Source organism: Scyliorhinus canicula, chromosome 7 (assembly GCF_902713615.1).
Source record: "Scyliorhinus canicula chromosome 7, sScyCan1.1, whole genome shotgun sequence".
Lineage (NCBI taxonomy): Eukaryota > Metazoa > Chordata > Chondrichthyes > Carcharhiniformes > Scyliorhinidae > Scyliorhinus > Scyliorhinus canicula.
This window is the reverse complement of record NC_052152.1, coordinates 55,011,452-55,027,562: the sequence shown is the minus strand read 5'-3', so window position 1 is coordinate 55,027,562 and position 16,111 is coordinate 55,011,452. Positions and strand designations below refer to the sequence as shown.

General features: G+C 48.4%; 1 protein-coding gene across 1 annotated transcript in view; it reads left to right on the top strand.

Moving 5' to 3' along the window:
• dpt (dermatopontin) overlaps nt 1-10,960 on the top strand; it is an 80,909-nt gene extending 69,949 nt beyond the window's left edge. Inside the window, exons 3-4 of the mRNA XM_038802064.1 lie at nt 1,570-1,677; nt 8,998-10,960. Of these exons, the coding sequence (XP_038657992.1) occupies nt 1,570-1,677; nt 8,998-9,064 (175 nt within the window). The 3' untranslated portion in view covers nt 9,065-10,960. The remainder of the gene's footprint in view (nt 1-1,569; nt 1,678-8,997) is intronic.
• Nucleotides 10,961-16,111: the final 5,151 nt, after the last annotated feature.

Below are 16,111 nucleotides of genomic sequence, written 5' to 3'. Positions count from 1 at the left end.
TCATATTGGATTGGATTGGATTTGTTTATTGTCACGTGTACCGAGGTACAGTGAAAAGTCTTTTTCTGCGTGCAGCTCAACAGATCATTCAGTACATGAAAAGAAAATACGTAATAGGGCATCACAATGTACACAATGTAAATGCATAGAGACCGGCATTGGGTGAAGCATACAGGAGTGCAGTATTAATCAGATCAGTCCATAAGAGGGTCATTTAGGAGTCTGGTAACAATGGGGAAGAAGCTGTTTTTGAATCTGTTTGTGCGTGTTCTCAGACTTTTGTATCTCCTGCCCGATGTAAGAAGTTGGAAGAGTGAATAAGCCGGGTGGAAGGGGTCTTTGATTATGCTGCCCGCTTTCTCAAGGCAGCGAGAGGTGTACATGGAGTCAATGGATGGGAGGTGGGTTATATGCATATTGGGGGCGGTTCTCAGGCCACATTGCGCCCGGTGCACATCGCCCTATGCTGGGTGAATAGCAGGAGAGCACCTAAATGGAGTTCACGCCGGGTGCCAAACAGCCCACTACGGGTGATGTAGTCTGGTTCATGCCCTCCATGCCCTCGCTGGGCGTATGCAAGTTAGCATATTTAAATAAGCATTTATCAGTTTAAAGCCGGCTTCTCCTGGTAGTCTCCCACTGCCCCCCACCCCCCCCCCCCCACCCCATCCGCTGGTGCAGCAGGGATCACTACTTGTCTCCAGACCAGACATGATGACCAGGCCGGGGGCCTCAGAGGCCATTGGAGTCTATTGTCTCAAGAAAACTGAGGGCTGAATAAAACCACATTCCTGAGCCTTTCTGAAATTGCCCCCTGGTTTGGATCGGTACCATTCTCACTAGATTGTTTATTTCCTAGTGGTGAGATGGAACTAGGAACACTGAGTTAAAACTTCACTTTGTGGCTGAGATACAGGACAGAGCTAATTAACGTCTTCACTGAGAACATGTTTCCATTTGATGACCTTGACAGGTTGGATCAGGTCTTTGAGGCTTTTTTTTTGCTTTGTTTAATGATTCTTCAGGACAGTATCCATTGTACTTTTATTCCCTCCAATGCACTATCTCTGTAAACTCCTCAAGCCCCGGAATCCTCCCAGGTACCTGTGCTCCCCTAATTCTGGCCTTCTGTGCATTCTTGAACATTACTGATACACCATTGGTGGCTGTGCCTTAATTTTTCCAGGCTCCATGCTCTGGAATTCCCATCCCACACCTCTACAGCTCTCTACCTCACTTGCCTCTTTTAAGACATTTCTTAAAATCTACCTCTTTGACGAAACCGGGCGTTTCCTGGTTGCGAGGAGTGCGTTCAACAGGAAATACCATTGACAAGGTGGGACCAGAAGATCCTGCCACCAGTCACGAGCGAACTGCCCTCCACCGCAGCAGGACATACCACAAAGAGGGAGCAAAACCTCGCTCAATATCTTCTAATAAGGCACAGAATATCATACTTTGTTTTATCATGCTCCTGTGGAGTTCCTTGGGGCGTTTAATTATGTTAAAGGTGCTAATTATTTGTTCTCATTGTTGTTAGACTAACATATTTCTTTGTGTGTTTTAAAGGTTGACAACTGATGTTCCTGAGCAGTATGAAGAAGAGGGACATTTCGTGATGCAGAATTACGGTTTTTTCATCAGAGGAGCTAGCACCACCTTTAGTGGTGTCCAAAGGTTGGTATTATTAGATATTTCTAAAAATTATTCCCTGATCTCCCACCATAACCTTGACAGAAACTATGTGAATTGCCTTTTTCCTTCCAATCTACTATAAAGGTTATTAGAATTAGAACAGTACAGCACAGAACAGGCCCTTCGGCCCTCGATGTTGTGCCGAGCAATGATCACCCTACTCTAGCCCACGTATCCACCCTATACCAGTAACCCAACAACCCCCATTAACCTTATTTTTTAGGACACTAAGGGCAATTTAGCCTGGCTAATCCACCTAACCCGCACATTTTTGGACTGTGGGAGGAAACCGGAGCACCCGGAGGAAACCCACGCACACACGGGGAGGACGTGCAGACTCCGCACAGACAGTGACCCAGCCGGGAATCGAACCTGGGACCCTGGAGCTGTGAAGCATTGATGCTAACCACCATGCTACCGTGCTGCCCGATTCCTGGCGGCAGATAGGAAAAATTCTGTGGAAATTCTGCCACCACATGTTCCTTTTCTACTCAATGCTGGGACACTAGAGATGCCACAAATAGTCAGTATTTTGTGAGATATGAAAGGAGGCAATTAGTTGAGATCCATAATCTTGATCACTATCTAGGAATCAGAAACTAAACATGAATGAAGGTTAGGAGAGGGCAGAATTGCAGTTGTGTGACTTTCCTCATGATAAAATAGGCGACTGACATAGTCTAGGTTTATATATGATAGAAGATTGATCACTTTGACAACATTGCTGGTGCTATGTGCTTTGGAACCATACACCAGGATAAGTCCTTGGAGTAAGCATATGTTTCAGACTGCTAGAAATTTGGGCTCCCCCCGGGGAACACGTTCAGGTACCTCCAAGTGAAGGCATTTGCCAGACGACAGGTAGAGGGGTTCCCCGCGCTCCCCGACAGGGGGGTGAGTGATAGGGTGCTATCAGGGGTCTGGGTCGGGGAGGGGAAGATCTCGGACATCTATAAGATTATGCAGGAGGTGGAGGAGGTACCAGTAGTGGAGCTGAAAGATAAGTGGGAGTTAGAGCTGGGGGAACAGATAGAGGACGGGACATGGGCAGACGCCCTGGAGAGGGTCAACTCGTCGTCGTCATGTGCGAGACTAAGTCTCATTCAATTTAAGGTACTGCATAGAGCCCACATGACGGGGACAAGGATGAGTCGGTTTTTCGGGGGTGAAGACAGGTGTATTAGATGTTCGGGAAGCCCTGCGAATCATGCACATATGTTTTGGGCATGTCTGGCACTGGAGGAGTTCTGGAAGGGGGTGGCAGGGACGGTGTCGAGAGTGGTGGGGTCCAGGGTCAAGCCAGGATGGGGACTTGCGATCTTCGGGGTTGGGGTGGAACCGGGGGTACAGGAGGCGAGGGAGGCTGGAATATTAGCCTTTGCGTCCTTGGTGGCTCGGAGGAGGATCTTGATTCAGTGGAGGGACGAAAGGCCTCCGAGTGTTAACACCTGGTTAAACGACATGGCAAACTTCATCCAATTGGAAAGGATCAAATTCGCCCTGAGAGGGTCGGTGCAGGGGTTTTTCAGGCGATGGCAACCCTTCCTAGACCTCTTGGATCAGAGATAGAAACTGAGGCCGTGACAGCAGCAACCCGGGAGGGGAGGGGAGGGCGGGAGGGAGGGGGGGGGGGGGAGGGGGGGGGGGGGGAGGGGGGACAACGACGAAGGAAGTACGGTAGCGGTGGTGGCACGGGCAAGGCCTGCCCGAGGACACTGCCAGAAATGATAAGTTGGTCTGACTGTCGGTTCGCCGGCGGGGGGGGGGGTGGGGGGGGGGGGGGGGGGGGGGTGGGGGGGGACGCGCGAGTAGGGGGGGGGGGGGACTTTTTTCTTTTTTTTTTGTTAAGTAGGGGGGTTTGACTTTGTTTTGTTATAATTTAAATGTAAATGTAGGGGGGGTTAAAATGTTTGTATTTTGAAAAATTTCTTCAATAAAAATTATTTTTAAAAAAAATGTTTCAGACTGCTGCAATCGGACCCCGGGCGAAGTTTCCCAAATTTGTTATCCCGAGAGAGCAGGGAGAAACTGGCTCCCTTTCTTTATTCAACTCCCTCAGTTGGTCGCAACAAGATTAATTTTAAAAGGATCCCTTCCCTCATAGATACCTTTTCCAATATTTAAGTTTTAAAAGGAGCCAATGTAACCAGGCTTTCTTGTGCACATGCATAAACATTCACACAGGTTAGAAATGAGAATTGAGTCCAAAAGTAAGTTAAAAAAAATACAAATCCTTCTTTGACTTTTCCATGAAGAGTAGATGGAAGAAGGTTGTGGACGTTGCAATTAGTGATTCCAGTAGCGCTGACTTCAGCAGGTGGATTGTCCGTTTGAGATTCCAGTATTCTGCTGCAGGTTGTCTGGGAAGCTGCCCTGTTTCCTTTACAGATGTAGCCTTGCTAACTTGGTTTGTTGCAGCAATCAGAGAGAGAGTTATGTGAGAAATTGCAGGGCTCTGCTGCTATCTTTCCTCCTGTGTCACACACTGACACAACCAGCACCAGTTGACACCGACCAAGTTTTGCAATTAACTTTTTATCATAGTATTTGTATAATCCTGCATGACGATAATCGACAAACTGGTATGGGACATTGCTCACCGGATATCATCCTTCCTGAGAGGATAATCAGCTCCCATTATCTCCACAGAAGATGGTGGTTAGTTTCTGTGTGGCTTTTGTGCGTTTCGTATGTATCTACATTTTTTCTGGGCCTCGGTGAGGAACGCCTACCAAGGCCGCATTTAGGCTCATTTCGTGCACTAATGAGCTCAGGTCACCGGTGCCATTTTGATCTCTGATCGCCCCATCACAGCTTCTGGACACTCCCTAATGCACCAACTTACTAATTAAGGGATCTTCAAGACCCCCATGTCCCACCTCATGAGGGCAGCGCATCCTTGGACCCAATCCCCGGCACGGGAAATATGCCACCTCAGCATCTTGGCACTGATATCCTGGCACCCTGGCAGCACCCTTGCCAACCTGGTGGTATCACCTGGGTCAATGGCATTTCCAGTGTGGCACCCACGTGGCACTGGCAGGGTGTACAGCTGGCAGTGCCATTGTACCAGCTTGGCAGTGTCAAGGTGCCTTAGTGGCATTGGTGTGCCAGGGTACCACCCTGCCCCAAGTCCAGCCACCCAGGAACCCCCAATCACCTGATTTACATTTGTGGAAACCAGTCCTAAACGGTCTGTGAGGTGAGGCTGTTAGATCCCGTGCCTTGGGTAACTCCAGTACAGACATATTCAAGTGAGCCTAACTGCTCTCTTGAATATGCAAATCTGGATTCCTCCCATTATGGGTGGGATCTAGATCGCAATGCCTAGTGAGATCGATCTCGTGAGGCGTGACAAAGCTGGTAAATCTCACGAGATTTCCCCAGATGATTGTCACATAAGAGTTTCCAAATTCCACTCCCAAAAACATGCTTTAAAATCTTCTCTCTTAATTATACTTTCCTTTGGCAATTTGTACTCCGGAATCCAGACGACATTTTCCAAATGACTCTTTAAATGAAGCTTCCACTATACTTTTAACAGCAAATTCAGCCCAGGATTTCACACCAACTCCTTTAGGAATTCTTTACCCTGACTGCTGTAGAAATTGCTCATAATCGCTTTAGCTCTCGATTCCCAGATTGTACTAAAATGGCATCAGGTGTTTGTTTTACCTTTGAAGACTGCTGACCAACTTTAAATCTGGTTACTGCAATTGTATCTTTCATTCAGAACACTTTGTTTCATCTTCTCTGAATTCTTCTGGACTATATCTTGGTCTCTGTTTACTTAACTCTAGACTTCTTGGACACAGCAGGGTAGCATGGTGGTTAGCATAAATGCTTCACAGCTCCAGGGTCCCAGGTTCGATTCCCGGCTGGGTCACTGTCTGTGTGGAGTCTGCACGTCCTCCCCCTGTGTGCGTGGGTTTCCTCCGGGTGCTCCGGTTTCCTCCCACAATCCAAAGCTGTGCGGGTTAGGTGGATTGGCCATGCTAAATTGCCCGTAGTGTCCTAATAAGAAAAAGTAAGGTTAAGGGGGGGGGGGGGGGGGGGGTTGTTGGGTTATGGGTATAGGGTGGATACGTGGGTTTGAGTAGGGTGATCATGGCTCGGCACAACATTGAGGGCCGAAGGGCCTGTTCTGTACTGTTCTATGCTCTATGTACTTCTCTTCATTTCTCTATTTTCCTTAATAGCTGGAACTTAGTTTTCCCACATCTGTTGTCTTAGTCATTACTTTATAAGATGGCTTTTCTTCCACCAAGCCTGAGAGAGATGTTCCTTCTTTAGCCTTCTAAAGCCACATGCTTCTAGCAGATCTGTGAGAGCTGCCTTCTCTTTTAATACATGGCCACGATTCTCCGGGGCTGCTAGCTCCAGGTGGGATTCACGATTGAACAGTAAATTGGGTGTGAGTGCCAAAAAAGGATTCTTGCCAGGCGTCAAACTCATAATGAGTCTCCTGGCCTGATCAGGTTCTCACTCAGAGAACTGAATCACAGGACAAGGATAAGGTAGGAGTTGAGAAGGGACATTAAGTAGGGACAGATCATCATTCTCATTGTTCTTGGCAACAACAGATGCAACAGACTGGGCTGTAGCAGATAGAATCATAGAATCCCTACAATGCAGAAGGAGGCCATTCGGCCCACTGGCCCTCGGAAAGAGAACCCTACCTAGGCCCAATCCCCCACCCTATCCCCATAACCACACCTAGTGGCAGTTTAGCATAGCCAGTCCACCTAACCAGCACATCTTTGATCTGTGGGAGGAAACTGGAGCACCCGGAGGAAACACACGCAGACATGGGGAGGAAACCCAAGCATCCGGAGGAAACACACGCAGACATGTGGAGTGTGCAGACACCACACAGAAAGTCGCCCGAGGCCGGAAACAAACCCACGTCTCTGAAACTGTGAGGTAGCAGTGATGGAGGTGTACCTGTCCATTTTACTCTCCTCTCTGTGATTGTGCATGACTTTGTGTGCAAGTGAGAGAGAACATTAGTGACTGTGCTGCAGTGATGTACCTGCCATAGCTGATTAACTCGAAGCATACGGAGATTGTGAGGGGTAACTGTGAGGCTGGCTATATAGGTATGTGAAGATGAGGTACAGTGACTTAATTTTTGACTGAGTTCTGACTGCTAGGGACATTTGAAAGCTGGTAGTGAAATGGGTATGGAATGTAATGTCAAGGTGCATTCACTGATCTTGGCGCACATGAGGTCATTGAACATTTTGCGGCATTGCCGCTGGGTCCTTGGGGTGAGATTCCCGTGATTGACCTGTTGCCATCAATGCTCCTGTTCCCTTTGGAGGATGTTTCTTCATAGCTTTCTGGTCCCCATTGGAAACATGGGACGGGATTCTCTGGTCGGCGACAACAAAATCGCATTTGGCGATCGGCTGGAAAATACCCGTTTCTCACCAAATCGGGGTTGGCGCCGCTTTCGCGATGCTCTGCCCCCTCCAAAGCGGCGTACTCGCAAAGTACGCCGTGTGCTGTATTGACGGCCTCAGGACATTGCCTGATGCCCACTCCTGGATGCTCCGCCCCCGACCAGTGTAGTTCCCGATGGCATCAGTCGCGTGCGCTATCATCCTTCGGGAACTCGATGTGGTGACTGCGGACTCAGTCCAGCACCGCCACAGTTGGGGGAGGGCCGATCCGCGGACAGGGGGGAACTTTGCCAGGGGCTGGAGGCACTGTTGGGAGTGGTCTGCGGCTCACAAGCCAGCCAAAGGGGGGCGTTATTTTGCAGTCCGGATCCATGCCGGCCGCCGCCGTGTGCAAGCTTGGACACAGACCTGGCAAATCTCCGGGCTGTATTGGCAGCTAGATTAGGTACTCTACACTGCCTTCCTGCTAGCTCCCAGCCAAATGGAGGATTGGTGGCCGTTTTGCGCCAAATGTCCGGTCATAAAATGCCACCATTTCCACGCCGGCGTAGGACATAGCCTGAGAATTGGAGCATCCAGTCCATGGTCAAATCCCTGCTGTCGGCTCCACCCCTAAAACCTCCAGCACCATACCCATAACTTCCGATCCCTCTCTCTTCCCTGATGCTCTATTTATTCAGCTTTTAACTGCAACCACTAAAGAGATTAAGCAACAGCTTTTATCAATGGGTGCAGCTCCTTTTTATGAAGGGCAGGCTGCCTTATCGAGAAGCAAACTATCAGAAACATAAGAGGGCCATACATTCTGCTAGGCCACCTGCTGAAGTCAGCAGTGCAGGTTATGTTTGGATGAATACTACAGTCATGCAAATGAAAAGGCAGCATGGTTCTAAATAGAGACTACTGGCAGGTTATTCAACTTTGAAGGACATTAAAATTGAGCTCAATTCTGACATCTACACAATGAATATGAATTTGGAAAGGGAACTCTGACTCACTTGCTCCTCCCTAACCAAGGGACAATGATAGCACCTCACTTTCTTCTCCAGTTGACCCAGCAATGACCATGACCTTGTAGTCTGTATACATTTATAGTGTATTGATGTTTACCCGCTAGGCCATTGGGAGTTTAACACCATTCAATTAGGCTACTGGACGCATTGTAACCTGTGGAATAATTTAAGGGCTCGGCTAGGTCTGCAATTGCCTTGCAGTTGAGTATATATTTGATTTATCGGTGCTGGACTTGATACCAGTATGTTCAGCACCAACATGGTTCATGCCCAGTTTTTGTGTTTACTTGTTTAGCACCATTCCATACAGTGCTCAGACTTCAATAGATTTTAATTCTGCACTGAACAGTTTTTTTTCCCAGTTATTTCTGCACTATTTGCTTGAAGACAAACATAAAGTAAGTCTGGTATTCACAGTGTTGGGAGAGCAAACTAAATTAATTGATCCTACAATATTAATTGTGTACATACTGATGTTTGCAGCACGGTAGCACAATGGTTAGCACTGTTGCTTCACAGCACCAGGGTCCCAGGTTCGATTCCCGGCTTGGGACACTGTCTGTGTGGAGTCTGCACATTCTCCCCGTGTCTGCGTGGGTTTCCTCTGGGTGCTCTGGTTTCCTCCCACAAGTCCCAAAAGACGTGCTGTTAGATAACTTGGACATTCTGAATTCTCCCTCCATGCACCCAGGCGCCGGAATGTGGTGACTAAGCGCTTTTCACAATAACTTAATTGCAGTGTTAATGTAAGCCTACTTGTGACAATAAAGACTATTATTAACCAGTGTTCTGTGCACTAACTTTCTTCTCTGTTATAATTGGGTTTTTTTTCCTTTAATGAAGCAGCATCACAATTATACTCACGTTTTACTTATTATTTTCAGGGACCGTCAGTGGAAATATATAATCTGCAGGATGACAGATTATGACTGTGATTTTGACAATCTGTAGGAGTCATGAGTTGAACCTTGACACTGGCTCTAGAACAAGGATATGTTTAGCTGAGATGTCTCCTGTTAAAAATAATCCTTTCTGCTCTGTAAACTATACATAGTTTATTTAAAATACAAAGTGCAGAATGTATGAGAAGCACCATGGTAAAATGAAGTAATTTCTGGCATGAACATAGTTGGCATGCGATTGTTGTTTGAACATGATCATCCTTTAACTAGAAAATACAGGGGAGCTTTTCCTAGCATACTGATTGAAGAGCACACTGAACATTGGAGAATCAGACAGGTCAGAGAACACATCTGTAAAGAAATCCACCCGGTTCTCTATTAGTTTAAATGAAAGAAAATGGAGTAGGCTGCTTTACAAATGCAAGCTCCAACCCCCCCTTTTTTCTGACATTTGTTGTGCACAAGCAATACAATGTAACTGGGTGCAAGCATAGTAAAATCGTCCCTCGTACATAGATATCTACCATTTTACTGATTTGAAGGGTCAAAGTTTGTTTTGCCTAATGGCACATTGTAGCTATGAGTTTTTTGGTGAAACCAGAAATGTATTATGTAAATAAACTGCCTGCATGAAGCCATTCAATGAACTGTAAACCCAGTATAATCTGTTCAATAATGTTATCTTTCTAGATTTTAAACAATGTTATGCGTCTTTGATATCTCCTGAAAAAAAAATATGGAAACGTTATCATTGCTCCTCACTGTCCCAAAGATAAATCAAACTAAAATACACATCTACAATAAACAGCCTTGACCTTGAAAAGTCAGCTTTGATAAGGATGCATCAAGACTGCATAGCTTACATTGCATAAAAATAACCTCACTGGAAACTGCTGTTGCTTTTAGCTGCAGATTAGAGTAGACTAGGACTGCTTCTTACCTCCTTGGTGAAACAATAATCTTCCCTTTAAATTGGACTGTCCAAACATTCAGAGCAGGGCAGGTGCAGACACCTCAAGTATGCTGCATATGATAGCAAACAAATCACGTGATCTGTGACATTAGTAATGAACCCATTTGTGTTGAATTTCTCTCCAGTGATTTCAAAGATAGTTAACCTAAAAAACTGAATTAGCCTCTGTAGAAATATAATGAGCAAAATAAATTTCTACAGACTTATTATCCTTATGTCATGTTGCACAATATCATCCAAAATTATTATAGGAATCAGAAATGAATCCAGTTTTTAATATAGAAAGAACGATATCATCTTTGGCATAGCCTGTGGTTTGTTAGTTATTTTATTTAGTAACTTTTTTAACACACATTGTTAATCAAAGGATTCCCATAGCTGCCTCAAGCCTTGCTCAAGAAATTTAGTGGCCTTAAATTACAATTGTGGCCAAGGCAAAATCCCAAGGGACCTTCACAGAAAATTAGGTGGAACCTGGATTTTTGTTGTGTTTCCATGGCATAGAGTGTGATTTTCTAATGGAAGGGCCTGTGAATGGACCTTTTTCCCTTTAAATCAAAGGGAAATGTCTGTCAGCAGTCTGTCCACTCTGTCCTTAGGACTGGCATTCTGGAATGGGATCCAGGGTGTTGGTTTTGGAGGGTTTTGTTGCACTTTAGCTTGCGGAGGAGGCCAATGGGAAATTCAAACCCAATAGATTTCTAATTATGACCTTTTAGAATTCACAAAGTGACGTTAACAGATCATTCCACATGCACTCCCTAAATTATATGCACTCACCAGAAATTGCAAATATATACATATATATATATAGTAGTTACTCATGTAGTATTCTCATTTAAGTGACGTTTAAACGAACAAGAAAATTACAACTTTGTTAAAACTTATTTTTGGCTGTAGTTCACATGTATCCTATAGTTCTCTGAAGTTTGCTTTATTCTGCTTAATTAAATAAAATTAAAGGTATTTGTTTCTCAGTGTACATTCATTCTTTTCTCAGAAAAGGAGCACTAATTATAATAGGTTTGTGAGGCCTCATCATGATGACCCACTCATTATTCCAATAATCTTCTGGCTATGCATTCATTACTGGGGTGGGTTCAGAATTAAACTGTTTGCCAAGTAATTACATCCATCTGCTTGAATAGACAACCAGTCGCCAAACGTGAATGAAAGAGTTATTTGTTTAACCTACAAATTAAATATTTTGTTGCTTTTTGTTAATTTGATGAGCAATAGAATTGCGCAATATGCCACCAAATATACCACACTTATTTCAGCTTAAGCAATTATGTAATGTTCCAAAATCACCATGTTCCAGGATCGATAGACCACAATAACAGCACACATTCAACCTGATCTACAGGACAGGACAACAGAAAACAAACCAAAAATAACGGCAGCCAAAATTGTTTAACTGCCAATATCATCTACAAACAGATATTTCTTCCATTAAACTTTGATCCTGGCAGGTGGTGCAGTGGTTAGCACTGCTACCTCATGGCGCCGAGGCGCCGAAAACCTTTGATCCTGGAAAGAAAACCATAATAATTTTTTTCTGAAGTGTTGAAACAGCAACAAGGCCGAAAAGAAAAATTATAAACAAATGCTAGGAAAGGTTTTAAGCAAGTTGCAAGCTAGACTGCAGCCCAGATGATGCATCTGAATCCAGGCCCTCTAGGCCCAGGGCTGCTCGAGGTCATCCTCCAAGGACAGCAGCAGTCTTCCCACTGAAAGACAGCAGCTTCCAACCTGTGATACTGCAGTCTCACAGGAGCAAAAGGGAAGGTCACGTTGCGCAGAAGACAGGCACTAAAAGAATGCACAATAGCAATTAGTTCTAATGTTGTTTGCATTATTTATTGAGTCGGTTTTTGAATTAATACTTGAATTTGCACTTGGTGACAGTTTTTATGAGCGTGATTTAATCACCGCTTTGCGCCAGGTGCAGATCTGGACGCGGCAGTTACGTTGCAGGAAAAGCCAAAATTGAGACTTGCGCTGGGCGCGAATCAATATGCTTTCTAACTGGCCCGCTCCTGATGGTGAGTTCAATGATCTCTCAAAAATGCCGAGCATACCATGAACTCCAATTTGCATTAATATCAATCTCATGAGCGAATTTGAAGCCAGATGTAATGGCCTCCCGGGAATTAACCAGCTCCTCAGCGAGATATTCATGTGGACACCGTTTAGTACTCCTTTTTAAAAGCGTGAAGTTGGCGCAATGGCTGTTGAGGGAAATTGAGGAGGTGAATAGGCATTTCAATTTTCGGACATGCAGCTCAAGGGCACTGGAGCTCCTTGCCCAGTGCTTAGGGAAGGAGGGATTCCTCGGGGGGGGGGGGGGGGGGGGGGGGGGTTAGGCTTGATTGGAGCACTGAAACATTCCAGGTCAAGGGTCACCCTGGGCATATCCATAACAGGATTGACTACAGCTGATGCATTTCTGTCCTACGAAAACCTTCCAGGAGAGCCCTCTTGGTTATTTGCTGATGGTCACGTTAACTCCCTTTGACTATGAGCAGCCTCTAGCTTCACAACTGAAGGATATTGTGAATAAGCAATTGGCCTTGTTAGTTGTGAGAGCACTTCACAGCTGCAGGTTGTGTTTCCTGCTTGCTCCTGCTGGTGGCTGCAGATGCCTGAAGGCTGCCATTGCTGTTCCTTCTTTTTCTGTTGCTGGACCCGGCTATTCTGCATCCGTACCTGCAGGTAAAGCTGGGGGCTTTACGTGGCACGGCTACTAGCCCCCCACCGGGTGGAGCATCGGTGCGGGGGCGCCGCCAATCTTTTGGTCGTAAGACCAGATGCTTCCTCCGGACATGGCCGCAAAATTGGAGAATCCATCCCTAAATCTATTCTCTTCCACAAATGCCTCTGACTTGTTGAGTGTTCCTAGCATTTTCCATTCTAGTATATAATTTGCATTTGGTAGAGTAAAACATTAACATATGGCAATCATTCTGCAACCTGATGATTAAAACAGTGACTGTTACAGATGTCATGAGCACTAGCAGCTTTCCTCTACTTCACTTCATTTTAGTATGGGAGCCTCATCAATCAATAAGCCATTACGCCAAGGTTGATCTTTCACTTTCCAACAGACTAACTGATAATGGGTAGGAGTGGGAATTTTACTTGATTTTCTCTTTCCAGCCAAAAGCACTGAAGCCAATTTTAGGATCTCTATTACCATGACAACTGAGCGTACCTAAACAGACACCAGGGACCGAAACTGGGCTAAACCAGGCCTGCATGGCGTAATTCCTGGGACCAGACAGAGTATTCACTCACTGAAATATCAGGTGAGCCTTTGGGCGAAATTCTCCGCACCCGCGGAAAGTCGCAAAACCGTCGTAAAAATCGGGACCGTTTTACGATGGTCGCGAAGGCTTCATTTCCCGACGGATTCACTTCCTGGAAATGGGCTAGTAGCGCGGCCGCGTCAATTACGTGCGTGATGACGACGGAACGCGACGACGACACGAACCCGCCCATGTGACGCCGCCCGACGCCGTAAAAAGGCGCGGGCGACCACAGAATCTGTCGGGCAGGATGTCGGAGCCGAGGAGAGCTACTCCTCGCTTTGTAGATGCTGACGTCGAGGCGCTGCTCGATGCCGTGGAGCAGAGGAGGGGCATCATCCGCCCGCGGAGAGGGCATCGCCAACCTGCCAGCGCGGTACGCCAGGCCTGGCGTGACGTGGCTGCTGCCGTCAGTGCTGTGGGGCAGACCCCTCGCTCAGCAGAGCAATGTAGGAAGAAGCTACACGACCTCACCAGGTCTGCCAGGGTAAGTGCCATGAGGGTGCCCCCTAGTCACAACCATCCCTCCCCCTTAACTTAAGCACCACCCCCCCCCCCCCCCCCCCCCCCCGGGCACGGGAGGGGGGGGGGGGGAGAGGGATTGGGGCAGAGTTATTTGAGGGTGGTTCACAAAGTTGTCGCAGACCCAGCGCTCTGGCCCCGAGGAGAGATGCAATCGTCTTATGACAACATGCCCCCCCCCCCCCAAACTGTGCCAGTATCTGAACGGACTGCTGATACCTACCGTTTTGTAATGATCTACCTATGTTCCCTCCCCCAACAGGCCAAGGCCGCTCATAACCACCGTGAGCGGCACAAGACTGGAGGGGGTTCGCCCAACCTGCACCCCCTCAGCACCTTTGAACAGAGGGCACTGGACCTTGTTGGGGGGTCTGCCACCCGCGATATCGCGCAATGCGAGGTTGGCGGAACTGCAGCAAGTGAGACAACCCTCCCTGACAAACACTCACCCCTCACCCATCCTCTGTCCCTTCACACACCCTGCCCACTGGGACACCTCCCCCATCCTCTGTCCCTTCACACACCCTGCCCACTGGGATACCTCCCCCATCCTCTGTCCCTTCACACATCCTGCCCACTGGGATACCTCCCCCATCCTCTGTCCCTTCACACACCCTGCCCACTGGGACCGTCCAGCGGCCTGCCGAGCAAATCGAAATAACCGGTCTCATTCTCTTCCCTAGGACGTGATGCCGAACGACCAGGGCCGTCTGCCTCCAGACGGAGACAGGAATCTGCCGCCACCTCACCCGGGGCCTCACAACAGAGGGTGCCCGATCAGCGGGCAGCCCTATCCGCCCCAACCCAATCTGCGGACCAGGACGCACAGAGGGTTCGAAGTCCACCACCACCACCAGAAATGGCCAGGGACAACCCTCCTGTCGCTGAGCAGCCCCACACCATGGACGAGGCCCTAAACATTGAGAGCGTCGGGCTTGCGGCACTGCCTTCTCCCACCACATCCATCATCCCAGAGACACACACCCCGGCGGGCCTATTTAGTGATGAGTCTCCTGGGGCACAGTCTGGTTGGCACATCACAGCTGAGCAGGTACAGCAGGTGGAGGTCGGAGCAACAGAGTGCCCGGACCCGCGGAGGCCAGACCAGGCCCAGGATGCAGCTGGCTCCCAGACGTTTTCTGAGTTCCTGGAGTTTATCAACCCACCCGCACAGCCGATGCCTCAGGAAACCCAGGGAAACAATGGCGGGAGGAGGGCAGCCTTCCTGGCTCTGCAGACGCTGTTAGAGGAGTCGAACCGCGTCCAAGAGCAGGGAGTGGTGCCGCTCATGGCAGAGACCCAGTCCGACACCGCACGGGTGGCATCCGCGGTGGACGCAATGGGTCAGGTTATGCAAGACGTTGGGGTTAATGTGCAAGCGTCATCCTCGGCCCTGGACAGGGTTGCCCTCTCACAGGCAGCAATGTGCCAGAGCCAAAACGACATTGCCGGCGCCCTGCGGGCCATGGCACAGTCCCAGCAGTCGATAGCACAGTCGCAGCAGTCGGTCGCGGAGACCATCAACCGCCTGACACATGTGCTGGATGGCGTCGTGCACACACAGGTTGAGATCGCACAGTCCCTGGCGGGAATGTCTAACTCCCTGGACTCCGTCTCTGCAAACCTTCGGATCCTGGTGGATACCGTTGAAGGCCTCCAGGACTGGCAGCGCCAGGTGTCGGTGGTGTGACGGGGAACCTCCCCGCTCGCACCTCTGTCCCAAAGTGAGGCCCAGGGGCCACCGGGCTCCCCGATGGAGGAGGAGGTTTCGGGGCCCGTCCCATTAACTCCATCACGGGACGTGCCGGAATTCTCGGCCTCCCCCCGTCCCATCCCTAGTGCATCGGGTGGGCAGCAGGCAGAGCAGGGTGGCACAACGTCACCCGAGACGCCGGCAGAGCAGCCTGGCCCATCAAGGCCGGGTCGCCCCAGGAAACGCATAGCCAAGGAGAAACGAGTCGAGGGGGGCGATTCGCAGCAATCCTCCTCCACTCCTGCTGTATCATCTGGGGATTCACTTAGACGTAGTGGTAGGGCCCGTAAGGCAACTAAGATAGACACTGAGTAAGTTGGCACGGGTGAAGGGCACAGTTTAGTTGTAGGGGCTAGGGCACCTGTAAATAATTGTTAATATTAAACGCACTGTTCCACCTTACTTGTAATACCGTGTGATTGTTCCACAGCCACAGGAATCGTGATGGTGACCGAGTGTCGCTGGGGGTGACGGGTGGTGAAACCTCGGTGCCGGGTGTGCAGTCCCTGCCCCTACCCCCTCCCACAGCTAGCCCACGCG